At 56.9% G+C, this 22,504-nt stretch overlaps 4 protein-coding genes across 6 annotated transcripts; 1 reads left to right on the top strand and 3 right to left on the bottom strand.

Annotated features, from left to right (window-relative positions):
* Nucleotides 1-9: 9 nt before the first annotated feature.
* On the bottom strand, nt 10-2,702 carry tmem19 (transmembrane protein 19). Of its 3 annotated transcripts, XM_068755132.1 has the most exons (8): nt 2,522-2,702; nt 1,897-1,957; nt 1,463-1,781; nt 993-1,130; nt 840-916; nt 594-771; nt 327-536; nt 12-262 (listed from the first exon to the last, which is right to left on the bottom strand). In XM_068755132.1, the coding sequence occupies exons 3-8, from the start codon at nt 1,761-1,763 to the stop codon at nt 102-104; spliced, it is 1,065 nt and encodes a 354-aa protein (XP_068611233.1). In that variant the 5' UTR covers nt 1,764-1,781; nt 1,897-1,957; nt 2,522-2,702; the 3' UTR covers nt 12-101. The 3 variants fall into 3 exon arrangements, with proteins under 3 accessions (XP_068611231.1, XP_068611233.1, XP_068611232.1); XM_068755130.1 differs by lacking the exon at nt 2,522-2,702 and having other exon boundaries at nt 10-262; nt 1,897-2,514; XM_068755131.1 differs by lacking the exon at nt 1,897-1,957.
* Nucleotides 2,703-4,251: 1,549 nt separating this feature from the next.
* kics2 (KICSTOR subunit 2) lies at nt 4,252-6,036 on the top strand. The gene is made up of 3 exons (XM_068754973.1): nt 4,252-4,483; nt 4,614-4,902; nt 4,986-6,036. The coding sequence occupies exons 1-3, from the start codon at nt 4,252-4,254 to the stop codon at nt 5,803-5,805; spliced, it is 1,341 nt and encodes a 446-aa protein (XP_068611074.1). The 3' UTR covers nt 5,806-6,036.
* Nucleotides 6,037-7,319: 1,283 nt separating this feature from the next.
* LOC137911002 (SLIT-ROBO Rho GTPase-activating protein 1-like) lies at nt 7,320-17,350 on the bottom strand. Its single transcript, XM_068755426.1, has 23 exons — nt 17,284-17,350; nt 13,830-14,025; nt 13,630-13,684; nt 13,452-13,559; nt 12,891-12,953; nt 12,586-12,783; nt 12,376-12,504; nt 11,905-12,126; nt 11,729-11,830; nt 11,440-11,637; nt 11,241-11,325; nt 11,122-11,149; nt 11,005-11,038; nt 10,838-10,898; nt 10,689-10,766; nt 10,474-10,608; nt 10,284-10,389; nt 9,771-9,995; nt 9,214-9,293; nt 8,747-8,927; nt 8,392-8,535; nt 7,782-8,124; nt 7,320-7,718 (listed from the first exon to the last, which is right to left on the bottom strand). The coding sequence occupies exons 1-23, from the start codon at nt 17,348-17,350 to the stop codon at nt 7,320-7,322; spliced, it is 3,237 nt and encodes a 1,078-aa protein (XP_068611527.1).
* Nucleotides 17,351-18,366: 1,016 nt separating this feature from the next.
* Nucleotides 18,367-21,999, bottom strand: cwf19l1 (CWF19 like cell cycle control factor 1). Its single transcript, XM_068755294.1, has 13 exons — nt 21,955-21,999; nt 21,487-21,571; nt 21,325-21,409; nt 21,145-21,246; nt 20,850-21,064; nt 20,634-20,749; nt 20,484-20,568; nt 20,227-20,379; nt 19,995-20,124; nt 19,657-19,736; nt 19,255-19,584; nt 19,068-19,165; nt 18,367-18,985 (listed from the first exon to the last, which is right to left on the bottom strand). Exons 1-13 carry the CDS (start codon nt 21,975-21,977, stop codon nt 18,841-18,843), a joined length of 1,647 nt encoding a protein of 548 aa, XP_068611395.1. The 5' UTR covers nt 21,978-21,999; the 3' UTR covers nt 18,367-18,840.
* Between the last annotated feature and the right edge of the window lie 505 nt (nt 22,000-22,504).

Here is a 22,504-nt window from a genome sequence, read left to right as displayed (position 1 = left end):
GCTAGCGAGCGGGTTCTGGAGCGTTTAATAGCTTCAGCACAGGACTTCTGCTTCGGAACGAAGCATTAAAAGAGCGTTAAATAAATGTAACCTCCCTCGGCCTAGCGAGGCCAGAACCCCCACGCCAGCCCGGGCAGGACCAGCGCCACCAGGAGGGAGGAGAACAGGTTGACGGCGTTGTTGTCCAGGATGGGTTTGCCGCAGATCCGCCGGGTGCTGGCCGACTCGTAGTTCACCACCATCCCGGTGCTCGAGTCGAAGCCTGGAGAGAAACAGGAAGTGGGTCGCGTTCACCTTCCCCGACGCCGCCGAAGTCCTGGTCCTACCGGAGTACTGCAGGTGAGCCCCCAGGAAGGAGTCCAGCATGGAGCCCGACAGGCCGGCCACGCCCCCGTACACCATCAGGGGCCACTGGGGGTCGGCCCTGTGCAGGTCGCTGAGCAGCAGGAGCTGACTCGCAAAATAAGCCACGCCCACAGCAAGCCCACCGAGGAAGCTGGCGACCAATCCGACGGGCGTGACGCCACCATTGGTTCCTGAAAGACGAGAATGAAACGAAGGTCCTTCTCCCCAAATAAGATGAAAGCCTTTACCTGCCGGGACTTCCTGCCAGGTGGTGATGAGTCTCGGCTTTGATTGGCTGAGGACAGGCCCCACCGCTGACGCCCAGGTGTCCCCCGCGCTGCACGCCAGAGCTCCCAGTAGAGCAAGACACAACCAGGACGCGGAGTACTGCTTAGAAAAGTCAATGGGGATCTCACCTGGACCCACCTGGGACAAAACCATCACGGGTCAGGCGGCGGCGGCGGCGATCCCATAAACATCAAAGCGGTTCTCACCTCCATCATGTAGAGCAGCGCCAGCTCCGTGGCGACGCCGCCGTTACAGAACACCTGGACCCAGCTCCTCTGGCCCCCTAACCCAGACACAAGCGTTCGGATCGGAACCAGCCAGAGCGGCAAGCAAGCCCCCCCCCCCCCCTCGGCCCTCACCTTCTTTGTACTCGCTGTCCATCTTCTTCTTCTGCGCTCCTCGCCAGCGCGTCAGCCTGGAGGAGGTGACGAAGAAGGTCAGCAGGGTGGCGAAGAAGCTGTAGTTGGCCATCGTCATCACGAAGCCCACCGGGAGCGCTGAGGAGACGGGGTTATCGGAGGTCGTCACCCTGTTGCCCGGGGCAACAGCGCCCACGCGTCACCACAGACTCGCCGGCGTTTCAGTGCCGGGTCGCTTCGGATCGCTCGCCCTGCAGGGAGGACCTCGCCCAATAGACGGGAACGCCATGGCGTTCCCTGGCTGGGAGGGAGGGGGGGGGGGGGGGCTTTCCCAATCGTCACGCCAAACAAGGACGCCACTGAAACGCTCGCGACTGATTAGGTGTTCCTCCACGCTCCCGGGACAAAGCGGCGTTCATCCCAGTGCGCCCCCCCCGCCCCGCCCCATTCAAGAACCCGACTGAACCCACCTGCCAGCGCTCCGGTCCAGTCCAGGCTGCGTCTCTTCAGCGCTCTGATGGTCAGAACCAGGGGAACCAAGATGGAGAACAGCCATCGCCATGGCGACGCCGGTTGCAGCGTTCCTTTCAACACATGCAGAAATCGATGGGATGTTGGATTCGCTTCCTTCAACCCGGCGGGGCGGGGCTCACCATAGTAGGAGCTGATGGACAGGGACACCACCCAGAAGAAGAGGGACAGCGCCAGCGTGGCGCACAGCAGCAGGATGTCGGCCATCATGTTGACGTAGTCCACGTCCTCACGGTCCATGGAGACGGGCGGGCGGAGCTGCGGGACAGACGCCGGTGGTCAGGAGGCGCCTGCTGCCCCGCCTTCCTTCATTTACACCCTGATCCAAACTACGGCGGTTACTAAGGAGCCCGGTTGGAGCCCCCGTACTTACCAGAGACTCCCAATCCACGAGCCGGTCCGGATCCCGTTTGGCTCGGCAGCGACCGGGTCGCCTCATTTATGAAAGTCCAACACAAAGCGCCGCTTTCATCACGACCCAAACGGGTTCATGTCTAATCAATCATCTCCAGATAATCAATAGCGAGCATGCTTCAAACCAGACGAGTCACATGTGGCTTTATCTCCAGGTCAACACGACGAGAGACGAATCAGCCAATCAGAGACAGCGATTGAACGTCACTGACTATTGATGACGCGCCGGCAGGTGCCCCCACCGGAGCCCGTTTCCTCCCCAGGGAGCAATAAACGAACCGGAACACGGCCCGGTGTCCGGTTAGAACAATCACATGGGTAATCGATTTAGCTGCTAATCAATGTCAAATCAATAAACCGATTAAAACAACAATGCTTACAAGTTATTTGACGTGAGGTTAGCTAGCGTTAGCGTGCACGCTACGCAAGGCGTCCCGATTTCAGATCGATAACGCGAATCGACAAACTTGGTAACGTCCAAGCCTCGAAGCTACCGGTGACGTTTAACCTGAATGTTGAGAATTAAACATCGACGCGAGTAGCAGCAAGCTAGCTAGCCCGGAGCGTTAGCAGGTGAAGCTCACCTGTCGGCCCAGCCACGATGCGCTCCATTCGGACGGCGGGCAGATTCAACGGGACTTCCGTTCAGGCGCGTCGTTCTTTATTTAAAAGTGTAATAATAACAATCAGGTCGATTTCTACCGATAAACGGTCAGTTCCGACGGAGCGAGCTGATCCCGTTCAGCACCGGGATACAGGCAGGACCGACTTCCGAAAACAAACTGCTCTTAAAGCGACAGCAGCGGTCACGTGGATGAATTGTGACGTAGTAGCTCATAATTATGAGAGAGCGAGATACGTCTTTCTTTTCAAGTGGCGGAAACGGGCTTCCGTACTTTATTGTTCTAGAAACTATTCGAGTTAACCTGAACGTCACAGGTCAATACGGAAGCTTATTGCATTCACTGAAGAAAAAACAAATTAGGTTTTCCTGAATTAATGAGATAAATTAATGCTAAATTTTTGTTTTTTTATGTTATTAGAGGTATTTTGTTCTGTTTTTAGAGGTAATTTTTTTCCCCGGTCTTTAGTGGTAATTATTTTTCGGTTTTTAGAGCAAATGTTTTCTTTTCTGTTTTTAGTGGTAATATTTTTCGGTTTTTAGAGGTAACTATTTTTCGGTTTTTAGAGCAAATATTTTCTTTTCTGTTTTTAGCGGTAATATTTTTCGGTTTTTAGAGCAAATATTTTCTTTTCTGTTTTTAGCGGTAATTTTTTCCGGTTTTTAGAGGTAATTTTTTCAGTTTTTCTGAAATTTTGAAACAATTCTGTAGGCCTATTTATTTTAGGTCTAGTAATGGCTGCCGTAGTTCTTACTTGTTCTATTCGTTTTTATTTTCATCTTTGGATTAAGACACTGGGAAATACTCTGCTGTCTGAGTAACCTTGAAGGGATTGTTCTCAGTTTATCGACTTTGCGTATCACCTCAAGTCTATGCGGTTGTTCAGAAGTGCCATTCTGATTTGCTGGATACTGTGCTGTTTCTTCAGGAACAGATGAATCAACATGGCATGCTCCATGGATATAAGATGATGCAGCAGAAATGCCTTCAACATGGCTTTGTTGTTACTCAGGAAACAATTAGGCATTTGTGTTCACCTGCTACACTGCTCAAAATATCCAATCTGTGGGCAAACGAGGGCGAAGGCTGCATGCAGCATCGACATGCTTCTTCGGAAAATAGGGCTTGAAGTTATCTCATAAATTCAGGAAAACCGAAACTTTTATTTTTCTTTAAGTTATCTCATAAATTCAGGAAAACCTAATTTTTTTTTCTTCAGTGAATGCAATAAGCTTAGGTTAACGCCTCCGTGGCGAAGGTGCGGAAACGCTTCCGCGGGTCTATTTATTATGACACTCTTGAGCTTCCGTAGTGTTTACGTCCAACACGGCGCTGGCTGGTTAGCCGCTTTATTTACACACTGGAAGCGTTTATTTTAATCCTTACGACTGGATCAGTTTTCAAATGACGTCAAAACGTTACAAGTAGCAGGGCGGTGTTTCTTACCTGGGCGGTGGAGTGTCGCTTTGCTAGCCCGGTTAGCGGAGCGCTAGCTTGGTTAGTGGAGCGCTTGGTAGCCCGGTTAGCGGAGCGCTAGCTCGGTTAGCGGAGCGCTTGGCAGCCCGGTTAGCGGAGCGCTAGCTCGGTTAGCGGAGCGCTTGGCAGCCCGGTTAGCGGAGCGCTAGCTTGGTTAGCGGAGCGCTTGGTAGCCCGGTTAGCGGAGCGCTAGCCCGGTTAGCTACCTCGGGCCCATGGCGGAGGCCGAGGAGCTGCGGCCCGTTCCCAGAGAGCGGGCCATCCTGGAGAGCTTCTTCACCCAGCTCGGCATGTTTTCTTTCGACCGGGCTAAGGACTACGTGGAGAAGGAGAAGGACAACAGCAAGAGCGCCGGGCCCACCTGGGCCGCGCTGCTCGCCGCCCTGGCTCACCTGGCCGCCGCGGAGAAGGCGTACCACAACATGACGTTCCTGGGACAGAAACTGGGTAACGGCGACACGCCCACCTTGATTGTGGGGTTCGACCCGGTGTGCTGGTTCAGCTTGTTCTCCAGGTGGAGCAGCAGGGGGCGCTGTGGCGCTTCATTTCTGAACCGTAGCTTTTCTCCTCTCCGCAGGCGGCCAATCCTTCTTCAGCCGGAAGGACTCGATCCGATCCACCTACACGTCCCTGTTCAACGAGCTCCGGAAGGTGACGACGACGGGCCGCCACAGTCAGCCGGGCTCCGCCTCCTACCTGGAGGACCTGCTGTCGCACCTGTCGGAGCAGCTCTGCCACTTCACCCAGGCCCGCGTGGAGATGGCGGACCTGTACGAGAAGATGCACTCGCTGGGGGGCCAGAAGAGCATAAACTGGGAGGAGCTGGTCTCCGCGCTGGAGGCCGTCCTGCACAAGTACAGCACCAAGTCAGTGTCGGGGCGCAGGCCGGTGGGACGTGGGTTCCATGCCCGCTCTCAGGCTGAACGCCCCCCCCCCCGCCTCCTTTCAGGTTCCACCACCCCATCCTGGGCCGGCTGGAGGAGAGCTTCCAGACCGAGGTGGACGTGGTGACCCAGTTGCTGCGCTGCCAGTCCCAGCTCTCGGAGTGGAGCTTCCTCCCGGCGTTGCTCCGCCTCCACGGCGCCAGCACCAAGCTGACGGCGTGGGGTCAGCTGTTCCAGCGGCAGAGAGAGACCCGCAAGCACCTGTTCGGGGGTCAGTCCCAGAAGGCCGTGCAGCCGCCGCACCTGTACCTGTGGCTGCAGCGTTTCCACGCCACGCTCCTGGCCAAGTTCAGCTTCTACTTCCACGAAGCCCTGAGCCGGCAGACGGCGCCGGCGGACATGCGGGCGCTGACCGCGCGCACCACGCCGGACTACTACGGCAAGATCTGCTCCTTCATCCGCAAACACGACGCCAGCAACGTGTCGCTGGTGTTCGACAACCGCGGCTCGGAGAGCTTCCAGGGCCACGGCTACCACCACCCGCACGCCTACCGCGAGGCCCCCAAGGGGGTGGAGCAGTTCCCCGCCGTGGTGTCGCTGCCGTCGGGGGAGCGGCCGCAGACGCACTGGCCCAACGTGGTCATGATGATGGGGGGCCGCGCCGCCGAGCTCGACACCCTGGACAAGGTGGTGCACTTCTACGACGACAAGGCGCAGAGCACCTACTACCTCACGCGGGCGGAGCCGCACTTCACGCTGGTCATGATCTTCGACGGCAGGAAGTCGGAGAAGGATCTGCACATCGCCGCCTTCCTGCAGGAGATCTCCAGCTCGCTGCGAAACTCCAAACCGTTCAGCACCCTCAAACCCGGATCCAAAGGCTGAGCTTTGGCGGAGAGGATGACGATGATGAAGACGCCGACCTCCTTCGGGTTCCGGTTCAGAGCGGCTCCGGTTCCTCACAGGAGGGCAGCTGAAAAGCCTCCAAATGGTTTAATGGTTCATTTTCAGCCTCATCTCCATGACAAAAGGCTTTACTCTTGATTGATTGACCGTTTCCTGATCTCCCCACCAGAGGTCGCTGTTCAGCTCGATTATTGTATCTTCATGTTTTCTGGCGTCACAATAAAATGACTGCAATTCAAAAATGATTATTAAAGTTACTTTCATTCACTACTTCAGTTTCAAGGTGGTTAAATAAGAAATGAACAAATTAACTAACATTTAAATAATCGAGGAATCAACGACCAAAGGGAGACGCCGTCAGCAGAAACGAACACACCCGGAAGCCTCCCTGCTTCCAGCAGCGGCATGAAGACCGTCAGGGTTCGTTCGATTTAAAGGTCGGCGCAGCACAAACACAAACTTCCCAAAGTAGGAAACGCTATTTGCTAATTTATTGGGATTTATTTATAATATAAATACAACATTGATACAATCCGTTGGGCTATAGGAGCTCGTTTAGGAAGCTCGGGGTTCAAACACAGCGACACCAACAGACACCTTCCTCTATTGAGTTAATGCGATGACGCGACATGCCGAGAACACGAGCCTATTACGTCACGATGGGGCGGCGCTAAAGTCTACGGGACGCGCGGGGTCTCCGTGCGGTACATGCGTGAGCGGACTCTCCAAAAACGACACGGATAAAAAAAAAAAAGGCACTTTCACATCCTCGCACACACACACGCGCACGCACGCACACACACACACACACCGGAACCACATTCAGTGTGCTGTTCAAGTGATTTTCGGGCGTCCACCGAGGAGCCCCACCCTGTTAGCTTATTAAGGTTAACTAGTGATTCACAAGCAGGTAAACCGTGACGCACACGCCCCCCCCCCCCCCCCCAAATCCCCGTGACGCGGCGCACGGGGCAGGTATGGATCATCAATCACTATTATGGTGCTTACAGGCAAGCAGGACACGCGCACGACAAGAACTAAATCAAACATGTCCCCCGAAAAAGGTCCGCCCCCCACAGGGGAAAAGAAGGCCGTTAAAGAGTTGGGTGAGCAGCCTGCTCACCGGACATTCACCGGAAAAGTCAGTAAATACCGAGACATTCAGGGCGCGGCGCCGCCGCCGACCGCTAGAGGCGCTGTGGTTCAAGAGAGGGACTACAAAACAAAAGTCCTCCCATTCAGGACGGCACAGCCAACATTCACGTCACTGGAACTACACTTTACTGGAGCCGGACTACACTCCCCAGCGTCCCCAGCGTCCCCCACGCCCCGTCCCGCCGCTGACCTCTGATAAATGCTTCGATACACGGAGAAAGGAAACTCCTACACACCAAGAAGAACAGGAAGCGACGACACAAACACCACATCATAGGGGAGCTTCTAGTTAGGCTCCGCCCCCACGCTCAGCTGGGCCCGGGTCGGCCCTGTTTGGATCACATGGTGCAGGATTTGTCCAGTGGTGGGGGCGGAGGCGGGGTGCTGCTCTTGGGCGGGACCACAGGTTTAGGCCTGAGGGCGGGAGGTCGCAGCGGCGCCCCCATACGGGCGGCCGACACGGGCTTGAAGGTGTCGGGGGAAGGGTTGGCCGGTCTTGGAGGTCCAGGTGGAGGTCCAGGTAGCGGGCTGATGGGGCTCAGAGGACTGAGGGGGCTGGGGGTCCCGGGGGTCCCGGGCGTGCCCGGCGTGCTGGGGGTGCTGTGGGGGCTGGGAGACTCGGAGGAGCAGGTGGGCCCGTTGTTCACCTGGTCCAGAGTGTCCAGCACCACGTCGGGGGCGGGGCGGCAGCCCTGCCTCAGCTCCCCCAGCGCCACCGTCACCGTCTCCTCGATGTCCTGCAGGAGGAGGAGGAGCTTCAAATTCAGGAACGCAGCGGCGTGTCGAATCCGTGGTCGTACCTGAGCGAGCGCGTCGGCGTCCGGCGCCCCCGAGCGGTGCGACTCCCCGAAGCCGCGCTGCCCGCTGCTGGAGCGGCGAATGGGCGTGTCCTCCGGCCTTCGCAGCGAATCGTGCCGGCTCACCGTCATGGTCACGGGGGCGGCAGAGCGTCGACGGCGCTCAGGGCTGTCGAGGGGCGGGGTCAAGCCTTGACCACGCCCAAGCAGCAGCTCCCGGGGACTGAAGTGACCCGTCACCGGCGGCGAGCTCCGCTCCATCACGCCTCCGTTACCGAGGCAGTGGGCGTCGCTGGAGCGGCCGAGGGGGCGGCGGAAAAAACCGTCGGTCCGCTTCCTCCTGTGGCTAACAGGAAGTAGAACGTGGTCAGCTCAGGAAAACAGGAAGTCAGAAACGACTGAGGCGGTCATCGCTGCTGTGAATCACACAGGTGAGACTCCGCCCCCGCTCCACCGGTGGGCGTGTTTACATGCAGGAAATGGTTCTTCTACTGCGGTCGCTACGCCCAGACTCCCTCTCTTCTGGTGAAGTCGCCGCCGGCGACAGGGAGCTGCGATGACGCCTCATAGAGCCCCGCCCCCTCTCCTCCGGCGCCAGCGGGAGGCGTGTTACCTGTTGTTGGCCCTGCCGTAGGTCTCCGGCGGCCTGACGTCGGTGGGGGAGCTCAGCTCGCTCCTGGACCTCTTGTCGTCCGTGCTGCTGCCCCCGCCGTCGCTGTCGCCCTTCTGGATGGGCGTGTCCGACGCGGCGTCCGCCCTAAACACACGACACGCCCTCAATCACTGCGATGGACAGCGGAGCTCGCACAACACACCAATCAATTAAGCCATCGATCGCGGGCCGTTAGCGACTCCCTCGGGCCAATAAAGCCGTTAGAGGAGACTCCTCAAGCTCCGCCCCCGCAGCCCGCCCACAACACGCCAACCAGTAATCAGCTGATCAATAGTGAGTGATCGGCGAGACGTGCCTGTTCTTCACCGCGATGTACTGATGAGGCACCAGGCCGCGGCTGCCGTTGTGACGCCCCTCCCACCAGTCATGTGACGCGCGCTGGAACAGCTGCAGCGACGCCCCCTTCTTGAAGGAGAGCTCGCGGCCCGACCGGCCCACGTAGTCGAACCTCGCCAGCGCCTCCACCGCCTCGCTCTCTGACGGGGAGAAGAGAGGAGGATGGGGGGGGGGTAAAGGTGAACCCGTCAGTCAAAGGAGTCGGCCCCGCCCCCGGCTCGACCAATCAGGGCACGGCGTTACAGAAAGGGCTACATCAGAGACGGAGACATCAGGGAGGAGGGAGGGAGGCTGCTGGGGTGTGCAGAAGGGAGGGAGGAGGGTGAGACGTCTCCATGGCTGCTGTTGCCGTAGCAACCGCTCTCCACCAGGACACAGAGCGACGGGAGTGTGGGCGATAGTTTGGAGGTCGGGGGTTCAACGTACCCTCGTCGCTGGTCTGGGTTTCGGTGCCGCCGTCGGGCTCGGCCTCCTCCAGCGCCCCCGGCTCGCTGAACGGACTCTCGCTGCGGGAGGAAGAGGAAGAGGAAGAGAGGCGTGGAAATCCTCCCTTCAAACAAAGGGAGGATTCATGCTCAGATGGAGGCGAGGCTCGCCAGTCGGCCGCAAACAGGGGAATACAGGCTTCTGATTGGCTGCCAGGTTACGTCACGTCAGACAAACAAACACACACCTGGACAGCCGGGTTGAAAAGGCCCCGCCCCCACGGCGTAAAGAGGGACGACATCGCCGTGCGGTCCAGCAGCTTTCTACATTACAGCTTTTGTAATTATGCAAGACCTGTTGGGGGGGGTTTAGGGTTAGGGGGAGGGGCGTCTGGTACCAGCTCAGGTAGCATCGCTTCTATCCTCGCGTGATTTTAAGCTCTAATTCAGGCTGAAGCCACGCAAAGATGACGGCGGCGTCACTGTATGGCTGTGATGATGTCACGACGATGTCACGCGTCGGGGCCCAGCAGGTTAAAGGCGTGTCCCCAGTCTCACCAGTACTGGTCTCCGGTCATGCACTTCTCATAAACCGGGCCGGGCAGCTCCGCAGTGTCTGGGAAGATGTTGTCGTGGTTCAGGATGACCGTCTTGATGACCTCATTGACGTGCACCTGACAGGCCACCTGGTCCAGGGCGTCCGGCGTGGGCAGGAGGGTGGGGCCGAACACGATGGCCAGGTTCCCAGCATCCATCATGTTCTCGTCGCTGTACTGGGAGAGGCTGCGGGAGAGGAATGGTTCGGGTCCGTCACCAGCACAACGAGGAGGCGGTACAGGTCCAGCTAGCTCACAGAAGAATGGGCGGGGCCAGGCCCAGTCGGGCCACGCCTCTCTCGAGATCAAAGTGTTCTCGTTTCCCTGCTAGGAAGCACGGCGCTACATTTAACCGTTAGATCACGCCTGCACCTCCCACTCCTCCTCCCTCGCCACCTTTAACACCTCCTCGGTTCTCGAGGAGGGCCGTGATGAGGGGACGATTCGAGGACGATTCGAGGACGAGGACACTCACTGGTTGAGGAAGGCAAACAGGTAACGCATCACCAGCAGCGCCGGCCTCGGGACGCCCAGGAGGATCTTCCGGACGCACTGCGCCCGCTCGTACATGCTGTCGACCCCTGCAGCAAGAAACCCACAAAGACGAGGACGCGCTGAGGACGGGGGGCGGGGGACAGCGTCTCCACCGGCGCCACGGGACTCACGGACGCAGGAGAGGAGGTCGTCGAAGCGCTCCTTGGGGAACAGCGGGTTCTCCAGACCCCTGAAGTACAGCTTCAACACTCCGGCTACGGAGTTGATGTCGTGGTTGCTCTCCTCGTCAATCAGCGGGTCGTTACCTAGGAGACGGGTGGAGAGTTCAAACGCACCCCGACCACCCGAAGCTACCGATCACATGACCTGCAGGTGGCGACGTCACCTCTCTCGAAGGAGTTCTTGATGTCGTTGACCTCCAGCTGGGATCCCGACACCCGGAATATGCCTTGATGCTGAAGGCCTGTGGGCGAGAGGAGGAGGAGTCAGGAGGTCCGAGGAGGAGGAGTCAGGCGGTGCTGGCGGTCTACTCACCGTGGAGGTTGATGTAGCGGACGCAGCTCTCTACTAGCATGGGTATGGCTTTGGTTGCGTCCTACAAACACAGAGAACTTGTTGTTGTTGGTATCTTAATGACATTGGAAGTCCACTTCCTGTCCGGGACCCGAGACCCACTTCCTGCCCGGGACCCGAGACGCTACCTGGTGCTTGCTGTGGGAGTTCTTCCGCCCACGACTGCAACGAAGCACAAAGAGGAGATTAAGGGAGGAGTCTCGTCAGCGCGGAGAGACAATGTCCGGTTTGACACGAGACGGTACCTGGTGGTCAGCAGGTCCGATTTATAGCCTGGAAGACAAGAGAAAGGAGAGCCGAGCTGAAAGGACACGGCGGTCCGGGATGGAGGGGCGTCCCGGGGGCCGGGGGTCGGGGGTCTTACCGTCGGCCAAGGCTTTCTTCAGGATGTCGTGCTTGGCCTGCAGCTTGGAGATGAGATTACTCCCCTCCAGATACTCACGGAACTTCTGAGGATACACAGAGAAAAGGGACACAGAGCGTTACTGTGGAGGACGTCTTGGTCTTGGTCCTGGTCCTCCCGGCGAGGCCTCGGGAGCCTCGGGCGTCTCGGGCTTCCTCACGGTGAAGTAGAAGAGCTCCGTCTCCTGCTGGTTGGCCCGCCGCTTGGCCAGGCTGGGCTTGTTCAGGTAGCCGTCCGACACGCTGGACTTCACCGACTCGGAGGACGGGCTGTGGGTGAAGCTCTGGGACACGTCGTAGTCCTCGAGCACGTTCATGTCCTGCAGGGTGTTGAGGGTGGCCCCCCAGGTCTTCTTTACCTGGACAGGTGAGGAGAGGAGACGAGAACAACCTCCGTGTGGCGTCTTCTTTTACGGCTTTTAGAACGATACGACTTCCTGCCATTCTCACCTCTTCGTTCTCGATCTTCAGCGACGCCAGGCGGGTCTGGAGCTGAGTGAGGCGGAGGGTGAGCTCAGCCTGGACCTGGGTCTGGGGGGCAATCTGGGTCACCTGACAGGAAGTGGAACATCATCCAGTTTATTCAGAGTCTCGGTGTCCTGGCCTCGACTTCTTGCTGTACTGACTGTGTCGCCCATGTGGGCCTGGAAACCGAAGCGTTGTGGGGGGCAGAAGGCGGTGGGGTAGAGTCCCAGAAGACGCTGCCTGTCGCGGGCGGGGTCTAGGCCCTCCACGGCGCCCTCCAGCACCTCCAGCCCCGCCCTCCTGGAGGCTTCAAGGCTCAGTTCGGCTGATAGGTAGGTCCTCAGAGCCCGGCTCAGACTGGAGTGGTACCCTAGGTCACAGCACTGAGACAAGATGGAGGTAACGCCTCATCACAGCTGTTAGCAAACTACAAATCCCATGAGCCCCTCCTGCTACAATAAGAAACGGTCCCCATGGTAATCTGTGTCGAACACGTGGCTCCAAAGTTTCAACCAATACTCTAATCGCTAGGCTGGAAGATGAGCCGAAATGCATCCTGGGAGTTGTAGTTACATTTTCAACACCAGACAGAAAAGCCGCTGTGTGTGTATTTGTGATCCGTGTTTGCTCACGTCGATGATGTCAGGCAGGTCGTGGATGTAGTATTTAAATACGGAGGCGTTGGTGGCCTCCAGCGTCAGCAGGTACTCGTTCCTCGCCTTCAGGGTCTTCAGTTTGTTCTCCGAGTACTTGGCCTTCCTCTAAAGGAGGAGGAGGAGGAGGAAGAGATGGAGACGGGCGCTGGCAGGCGCTTCCGGCGAGAGCAGAACCGAGCTGCGTACCTTCTCTCGCATCTTCTCCATCTTGCGGGCGGCGTTGCGTCTCTGGTGGCGTTCCTCTATCCGCAGGCCGAACACGGGTTCCCCCCCGAGGCTCCCTGCCGACAGGCCCTTCACGCGCCCCTCCTGACGCTCCGCCTCCCGCAGTTTGGTTTCTGCGCTGATCGTCTCCACGTGGTACATGTGATATGTCTTCATCACCTAGGCAACGGTCGGCCAACACAACACAACACGGACCAAAACTGAAACCTTTGGGGTGCTTCTAAGCCCTTGGCCGCCGCCGGCGCCGGACGGCGTGTTGGACTTACGGTGTAAAGCTCATTCAGAAGCTTCATGAGGTCCTCCTGGAGCTGGAAGAGGATCTCCTTACTCTGCAAGAGGAGGAGGAGGAGACATCTCGCATTAGCATGAGGTTCTGGGTCAGCACTTTAAGTCCCGGTTCCTGGAGTCCAGACACGGTGAGAAGAGGCGGGACTAGTCTACGCCTCTGGGAGGCGGCGCCTTGCTGTTTAGAGCTGCTGGCAGCCGCTGCACTTTGGCTGCCATTAACGAAAGACGAGGAAGAGGAGGATTAATAATGAAGCAGCAGCGACAGGTGGAGGCGATGAAGAGCCCGTTTAACTCAGGGAAACGGGCTCTTCACGTTTCATTAGAATTTAGTGAACTTAAAGACGCCGGGAAAAGTGAACAAACCCGCAGCTAATTCACATTTCTGTGATTTAAGGCTAGCAAACAGCAGGATTTATTAGATCGATCGCTGTAAAAACTGTTTTTTTGTGTTTAGAACCGAGGACCAATCGCCGCGGTGCTAAATGCTAAAGGCTGGGTGACGGCGCCGAGCGACGGCGGACCACCACGAACACGCTCACCCTCTTCAGCAGGCGGGCCGAGTCGTCGCTGATGTGCGTGAGGCGAGAGATGACGTTGTTCAGGTAGAGGTCGCTGAGGGTGGCGTGGTCCTTACTCTCCCTCCTCACCTGGGAAAGGGAAGGAAGATCAGCGACTTCCTGCCATGAAAGGGTTTCTGGGACGTGACAGGAAGCCCACCTGGTTCAGCAGCAGGTACCAGCAGTTCACCGGGGAGAGAAGGTTCTGGTCCTTTCTGGAGGAGAGAACAGATCCTTTAAGTAGCTAACAGAGAGCTAGCCTTCAGCTACACCAACAGAGGTATATCACAGGATCATCAGCATATCGAGTGATGTTTTACACTGCTAGCACGCTCACAGCCTAGCGCTCTAACGTCCTACTTGTATTGCTGGTGGTCTTTCGTGCTTCGGGTTTTGGCCATGAACCGCTCGGCAAGCTTCTCCAAGTTTCTGGAGTATTCGGTCTCGATCTCGGACTTCTTCCTGAAGAAGTCCTGCAGGTCCTGGAGCAGCTGGACCCGCATCTCTGTCTGCTGCTCCAGGCAGCGCTGCTGCTCCACCAGCTGGGTCCGAACATCTGCAGAGACGAGACGGAGACATCAGAAGCCCGGAGAGTCGCCGTCTCCGTGTCCCACTTCAAAGGGACATCGCCTCATTTCGATGAGAGGAAAAGACGGATGCAAAACCTCCATGGATTCAGAGGGACATCTGAGCAGAACCACTCCATCAGAACCGCCCCAGCAGAACCTCCCCGGCAGAACCGTCCCAGCAGAACCGTACCAGCAGAACCGCACCAGCAGAACCTCCCCGGCAGAACCACCCTGGCAGAACCGCTCCATCAGAACCATCCCAGCAGAACCTCCCCGGCAGAACCGTCGCGCAACCGCCCCAGCAGAACCGCCCCAGTAGAACCATCCCAGCAGAACCGCCCCAGCAGAACCGCCCCAGCAGAACCTCCCCGGCAGAACCACCCCAGCAGAACCTTCCCAGCAGAACCGCCCCAGCAGAACCACCCTGGCAGAACCGCTCCATCAGAACCGTCCCAGCAGAACCGCCCTGGCAGAACCGCCCCGGCAGAACCGCCCCGGCAGAACCGCCCCGGCAGAACCGCCCCGGCAGAACCTCCCCAGCAGAACCGTCCCATCAGAACCGTCCACGGCAGAACCGTCCCAGCAGAACCTGCACGGCAGAACCACCCCAGCAGAACCGTCCCGGCAGAACCATCCCAGCAGAACCGCCCCAGCAGAACCGCCCCAGCAGAACCGCCCCAGCTCTGAACGTCATCGCTTGATTTACATGAAGAGGACGGACAAACGTCCCTGCTGCTAACAGCTGGACATCAATGGAGAGACGTCTCCCCGTCATGTCTGTCCTCATGTCCGAGGCGCTGGAGACTGATTGGTGCTTCATTTTCTGTTGATTGACTGATCAATGAAATGAGCTTCCACTCCTCTTCCTCCCATCCTTCATCCTCTTGAATCCCTTATAATTACTGATGAAGACCGTCCGTTCCTCCAGGAGGAGTCACCTTGGACCGCATTAGAACACGCACACACACACACACACGTCCTACAGTCGGCGTGGAAACAGCCGGTAACGCTTCACTGGTCGTTCAGTTTCTGGATCTGCAGCAGGAGGGAGAGAGCGAGCAAACTCTCTCTCTCTCTCTCTCATATATATCCATCCATCCCCGGGAGTCTCTCTCCACTCTGTTGTCTAGGCAACCACACACAGTGTGTGAACCATGTGATGAGGAAGGTGAAGACGAGCTCCAATCTGCTGCATCGACACCGACACACAGAGCAGGACACGCTTCAGGGACGCCAGGACGGCGAGGCCTCAGAAGTGTGTGTGTGTGTGTGTGTGCGTGTGCGTGTGTTCACTGTTGTCGCGTTGCTAATCTTAAAATGGCTGCCGTTCCATCCCGCCACATTCCACACACGGTAAATAAACGTCGCCTGTGCGCCGCGTCCCTGAGGCCTGCAGGTTTCGCTCAGAGACGTCTCTGATTGGCTGCTGGGGGACGTCTCCGATTGGGTGGAGGCGTCCTGCTCCTCTCAAACAATGCTCAGAACAAAATATTTAAAATGATTAGGAGTCAGAATGAGGGCTGCTGCCGGTCGGTTAGCTTAGCCTAACATAAAGACGGCGCCACAACATGCAGAAAACTGCAGTATAGTTTAACAACCAAAACAACAAACGGACCATTGGGGCGCTTTGTCCTGTCCTGGGGGGCGGGGCTAGGAATCAGCTGATTCCTGCAGATCCACTGGGGAGCGAGCGCTCTGGCAGCGGAGCGTGAACGGAGGACATCCGTTCAGCTTTTGATGTCTCCTCAGAAACGTCCTGAAGACGCGCCTCTTTGATCAGCACAACGTGGGAACGCCGCGGCGGCGAGGAGCACGCCGGAATAAAGGCGGGAAGAACAAATGTGTGCTTTGATCTGAAGGATCTGCAGAGCTGGAAACCCGAAAGGAGGACGATCAGCGCTCGAAGGAGAACTGGCAACGTTCTCCAGACGCAACCAAGCAGCAGGCTGCTAACATGTGCTAGCTAGGTGTTAGCTTTAGCATCAAGTTGAAACACGCTAAATGTAATCGATAGCTAGTAAACGGGCTAAAGCTAAAGCTAACAGTAGTCGTTTCATCTTGGGATGCACGCTTGCTACAGCAGCATGACATCACTGTGATGTCAGAGGAAAATGGCCACCGGCCAAGGGCTGCATCCGACCTACAGCTCCACCGCTTCCTGCCTTAAGCCCCGCCTCACGCGCTGCGTCCAGCCTTTGTGCTCCTCTTCCGCGTGATGTCACAGGAAGAGGAAGCTGGGGAAGTCTTCCCGAGGTGGCCGTCTCCATGACGACCAGGCCCAAGGACACGAGGGCAGAGGACCGCGGGATCATCGTGAAGCGCGATGGAGGCGAGGTTCTCCTCAGAGGAGTCACGCCTCCTCCTCCTTCCTCCTGCAGGTGTGATGTCACTCATCAGAACGGGGAGGCGGCGCTCCTCTGCACCTCCTTCAGATGGAGGAGGTGCCACATCCAGGAGCCTCCTCATGGAGAACGCAAATATGTCCCGTCAGCACTGTGATATTCTCCCCTACCCCCCCCCCCGTAAGAGAATGGCGGCCGCCTCCTGTGTATACATTGCTCACCACCTCCTGCATCGACCAATCAGGAGCCGGAGCAGGGAGGCAGACTTGGGAGGCACATAGTTACAACACTGATCTATATGCTGGGCTCCAAGCAGCGGTCACCTCCACGCCGGGCCTCCCCGAGAGCAACGGCCCCCCCGAACAGAACAGACCCCCCCCCCCACAAAGCTGGAGAAGCGCCGGGTGACAGCAGGAGGAAGGAGACAGGAGAGACGGTATTTCTGAATGGAGCAGATTACTCAGAAGATTCGGGGGGGGGGTGATGATGATGAGGAGGAGGAAATGTGAGGAGCCATGTGGAGAGGAGGAAGATGACGGAGAGGGAGGGGGGGCATTTAGAACAGCGCCTCCGCAGCAGGTGAAGCTTGAGACGTGAGGCGGTGGTTTCACTCAAAGGTCATCTGCCCCCCCTGCTGGGGAGGGTGGTAACCATGGCGCCACAAGGACAGGGATGGGAGGGGGCCACGGCCATGGCAACCAGGTATCCTCACCTTTAGCACGTCTCAGTTTAGCATCAGGTAATCAGGGGGGGGGGGAGGCAGACTGCTGCAGTCACCGCCCCAGAGGAACGGCAAGAGATCGCAGGGAGGGGGGCAGTTAGAAAGACACTGATAACCCCCCCCCCCCCCATGCAGCATCCGGGATGAACCCAGAAACACCCCCAGGTGTCCGGCGTCCTTACCTTTCACCTGGCTCTCGTACTCCGCGAGGATTTCTTTGTCCTTCTTGCTCTTGTTGGAGTTGGACATGTCTCCACGGAGCGGGGACAGACGGAGCGGGGACAGGCGGGGCGGGGACGCCCCAGGTGTGCAAACGGGGACAGGAAAGCCGGCTTACTTCCGTCCTTGCGCTCCGCCCGAGGCTTCACCTGCAAACATGCGCGTCGGATCCATCCAGTGCCGCAACCGCAGCCAGCAGCGGCCCCGCACCTCCACGCTGAGGAGCAGGAGGAGAGGAGGAGAGGAGGGGAGGAGGAGGGGCGCGCACGCGCGAACAATCACGCACACTCAGGAGGGAAACGACCCCGCAACGTTCATCCCTCTTGATAAGAAAAAGAAAACCGCGCAATTATCTGCCGCGTGCGAACATGCAATCACACGCGCGCGCGCGCCGGTCCGCAGGGAGGCACACGTCCACCAGGTGCACGGACACTCACGCACGCACGCACGAACACGCCACGCAGCCTCGACGCGGTGATCTTCTCCTCACCCACACGTGAGCGCGCGAGCACACACCCCGACCAGCCGGCGCGCGTGCTGCTCATACTAATAACGGCAAATGAAACGCCGGTGAGGAAATGGGTGTGTCCGCTCTGGGGGCGGGGCCGGGGCCATGATTGGCCGATGGGGGGACCAATCAGCGGACGAACGGGGTTTAAAAATAAAACCAGAAAAATGACGCAGCTGTTCCGAACTGATCAATAATAACAACAACAAACTCCTCCAAAAAGCGCGTGCGTGAATGGGTTCCTGTCTTCTGGCGACGCATTCGGGGTGTAGCCCCGCCTCTCGCCCAGAGCGAGCTGGGATAGGATCCAGCAAGTCCCATGACCCGCAACGCGGAAAAAGATGGATGGACTCTTCCATCCAGACTCGGTCGAGTCTCTGACGGACTGAGCGGAATCCTTGATCGGTGTCTGTCTCCCTCTGGTGCCGAAGTGATGAATTACACCCTCGTCGTTCCTGCTTGCAGCACTAAAATCACATCAATACAACAACCAATAATCATCACGGAGCAATAAACAAAGACAACAGGAAGCGTGAACCAAAGTTTAATGGATAGTTTATAAAATACAAGAAAACCTTTTAAAAGAGTTCAGCTTCAAACTAAAGAGCCGTAGAAATGATGGTGTTTATTAGAGTGGAGGGCTTTTATTGTGAAGGAGCTGCACAGGAAGATTCCACAAAACAGCAGCAGAAAAGTGTCGGGTTGAAAAACCTTGAAAAATAAAAGCAAAGACAAACGTAAAAACTTTAAACTGAAGCTCATCAGATCACGGTTTCACTATAAAAACTGTTTTCACTCCAGATTCAAGTCGATTATAAAAAAAATAAAAACAAACCGGTCTCTGGAGACAGCAGGCGTCATGCTAAGCTAAGCTAAGACAAGCAGCTTCGTGAGACTGGGGATCAATCCTCATCGGTGTCCCCCAAAATAAAAGAGGAAATAAGGAACCTGTGTGTGCGTGTGTGTGCGTGTGTGTCTGTGTGTGTGTGTGTGTGTGCGTGTGTGTTGTGCGTCAGTCGTCCAGGGCGAAGTCGTATGGCTGAAACTCGTCTCTCAGCCGTTTGCAGTTCTCCTCCTCTTCCTCTCTGCTCTGTTTACACTCCTTCCAGTCGGCTCGGGTCGGGATATTCAGAACCGCCTCGCTGGCCAGGACCTCCCTATACACACATACACACACACACACACACACACATTATATGCATGTGTTTTTGTCTATCTGGGCTTTGTTTGCTTGTTTACCTCCCAAACTGCAGAGGAAAATGTCTCTGGATGCGATAGAACAGTTTTTCTCCCGAGTCCAGCTCCACGTAGAAGTACGGTGTCCCTGGAGGGGCAATCTGAACACACGCACACGCACACGCACACACACACACACACACCGTCCATTACTCGCCCGTGCGTTTTGAGGCTCCAGGTTCGTTCTCACCTGTTTCAGGTCGGTGTGTTCGGGGATCTCCATCAGCTCCATCTGCTGCTCCTGGGCCTGGACCATGAACGCCTCCTTGATGTCCTCTGTGGTGCAGCGGTCCAGGGGAACCGGGACAACCTGCAGCTGGAGGTGCTGGCTCCTGTAGTTCCTCTCGAACAGGATGCAGCGCCGCCCCTTGCTCCTGTAGAAGCTCCTCAGGGCGGATCGGTACTTCTCCGTCTCCTCCACCACCTCCGAGCCCAGATCCACCACAGACTGGTAGTGACCGATGGGCAGGATCAGCACGTGGTCTGGGGTCAGCCCCCCTTTAGCCAGAGCCAGGTAACACTGCAACGAGAGGACTGGGCGTCTTCAGCCGTCCTGGGATGCGGTTCTGGATCGTGATTGGCCGGGACTCACGTGTGACCCGATGCTGACAACCAGGTGTTTCTCCACCTGAGGACTGGCCAGGCAGAACCAGCAGGGACCCGAGGGAACCGCTAACAAAACACAGACAGAACCGGCCTGACGATCTTCACGTCTTAAGCTTTGTCTGTGTATCCATGGCAACAACACATAGAAGCTATCAGCGGCTAATTCGGCACCCTTTCAGTTGCTTAGCAACCCGTTAGTGACATCACATCGGACGATTTAATGTACATTTACCGGGTTATTCTGGCACAGCTGCATGTTAGCATACGTTAGCATCGAGTCAGTTTTAACTGCAGACTCAGACATCGCCCCCCGGTGGGACTCACGGTGACGGCGGGGCTGTTTGGGTTGTCCCTGCAGATGCCCATCTCCGTCCAAGTGTCTCCTCCTGCCGCGGCCCCGGGGACCGCCGCCCTCCTTCCTGCCCAGGTCAAAGAAGAACTGTTGGGACGGCTCCTGGGAAAACAAGGACCAATAAAGCAGACAGACGCAGACAGAGACAGACGCAGTCCGGCGTTTTCCACCCGAACCGCCTGGCCGGTACTCAGGGCAGCGTACCTCCTCCTCGGCGGCGCCGACGCTCGTCTTCTGTTGGCCCGTCTCGTCTTTGGCGGGACGCCTGTAGGGGTTTTCGGTGACGTCCTGCGGCTGCTTCACCAGCTCGGACGGGTCCATGGTCTTCATGGGGACGATGTTGAAGGCGTACAGATACTGGGGAGGACGTGACGGCGTTAGGGGGCGGGGCCAATGGCCACACCTTTATAAGGTATTAGACGTAGCAGCTAGCCACCAGCGACGGCGCCACAGACACAAACCTTCTTTTTGGCGGCGTTGTTGACGGTTGCCAGGGCGATGAAGCGGCTGACATGCTGCGCATTCTCCTGGAGGACGACGTGATTCCTGCAGGAAGAGATGGGCAGACAGTGAGGCATGAGAACCGGCTGCTAAGCTACAGCTTCCTGTACCTGTACGGCAGCCTTTCATAGTGAGCGCCCTCTAGTGCAGCAAAGTGGTACCGCGGTTTCAGTTTTTCGGCGAGGGTCGCCACGGCGCCGCTGCCGCAGGACTTCGTGGTCACCTCCTGCAAAGGTCGCGAGCTGTTAGCTTGCACTTTAGCCTAAACACGCTGTTAGCTTGCACTTTAGCCTAAAACGGCTCTCACACCAGCCAGAGACATTTACCGGGTTGTTGCCGTAGCGACACACCCCTCGGGGCCACTGTGACGTCAGCAGGATGTCGACTCCTCTGAATTTGGGGCTTCCGGCCAGCGGCGCCGTGAGCGCCGCCAGGTCTTTGGACGTGAAGCAGTGAGCCGGGGCGGGGTCCTGCCGCGCCTCCTGGCCGCTGACGTAGGCGATCTGTAACCCCGACGCGCCGGTGAACACCCCCCGCCGACCTGAGCGCACAGAGGTCAACATGTAGCTGTAAAGCTTTGCTAGCATCTCGGGGCGGGACGCTGGAGGCTCCTCCTCCTACCCAGATACGTGATGTTGTCGGCGAGCTCGCAGCCATCGGCGCCGGGGAAGGACTTTACCGTCTCCCGGCTCGCTGCCCCAAGGACGTAGGTCTGGATGGGAGCTGTGGAGGACCAAAAGACAGAAGTCAAACGGGCCGCCTCGTTATTTCTTTGCGTCTCACTCAGCGGAATGTTGGTACCTTTCTTGGCGCCGGTTCTGTACTGCTCCCAGTCCGCTTCAGCCTCAGGAGTCGTCCCAAAGAACTCCCCGACGCACAACAGCAGCTGGAAGAAGAGCAAATCAGAACCGGTGGGGGGAGGGGGGGTCCTCTGTTGGACTCGACGGGGCTCGTTGGACTCACGTCAAACGGTCCCGCCTTCTTCTGGATGCTCTGGACTCGCCCGAACAGAACCGTCAGCCTCCCTTCGACATCTCCGCAAGACAAACTGCAACAGACAGGAATTCAAAGAGGCGGAACTCCATTTCAGTTCCTTTAGCTACACCTGACCTGAATGTTTCATGGACGGCTAGCTTCCCGTCTGCTAGCTTCTCTTCTGTTAGCTTCTCTTCTCTAGCATGTTCGTATGTTTGACATGAACCCTTTTAGCCTTTTCACGTTCTTATTTTACGACAACAACTGATCCCCGAGCATAAATAATCAACCGAATCACATTTACTTTCAATAACTTCCGTCGATTCGCTCTGGGTTCACCCGGACTCTGTAGCATCTCGGCTAACGATAAACAAAAAAAACGATAAATTCGATCACATGCGACCGGATGAGACGTCACCAAAGTCACGTTTTAAATCTATAAAAGGCGAAACTCACACTCTCAGCGGCTGCTCTCCCATCTCTGAACTACGGCTGCTCTGAAACACGATTTGGATTTTAGCAGCGTGAAGGTTCCGTCCGCCGCTGATAGTGTTCCGACCCAAACAATAGCGGAACCTTCTTTGTCTCCACATTAAGCGCCTTTTTGTCTGTAGTACGTAGTTTCTTCAATAACCATTAAAACGATTAACTGTTTTCACTGCCAATGTACATTTTAACTTGCGTTCAGCGCAATTTATGCTAATGATTAGTCTCATTTATTACCCGGACACATTTCTCAAGCGGACAGCGGGGTTGCCAGGCCCACCTGAATCCAAGCTAATCGGAACTCGTACTCCTCTTCCTCGCGTTTTTACATTTTTTAACAACTTCACACGCTTCAGCTGCAAAATTAGATTCCACATTATTACCAATGCAAAGAATCCACATCCAAAGTTTGTCTTGTATCTTAAAATATCACGAGGATTTTCGAAACTGTTTCAATTATTTATTTGAAAGAAACAACTTCAATGAGCAATCAAACATAGTTATCAATATATTACTTATG

This window comes from Brachionichthys hirsutus, chromosome 22 (assembly GCF_040956055.1).
Source record: "Brachionichthys hirsutus isolate HB-005 chromosome 22, CSIRO-AGI_Bhir_v1, whole genome shotgun sequence".
In the NCBI taxonomy this organism is placed as follows: domain Eukaryota; kingdom Metazoa; phylum Chordata; class Actinopteri; order Lophiiformes; family Brachionichthyidae; genus Brachionichthys; species Brachionichthys hirsutus.
This window is presented reverse-complemented; position numbering and strand designations above follow the sequence as displayed.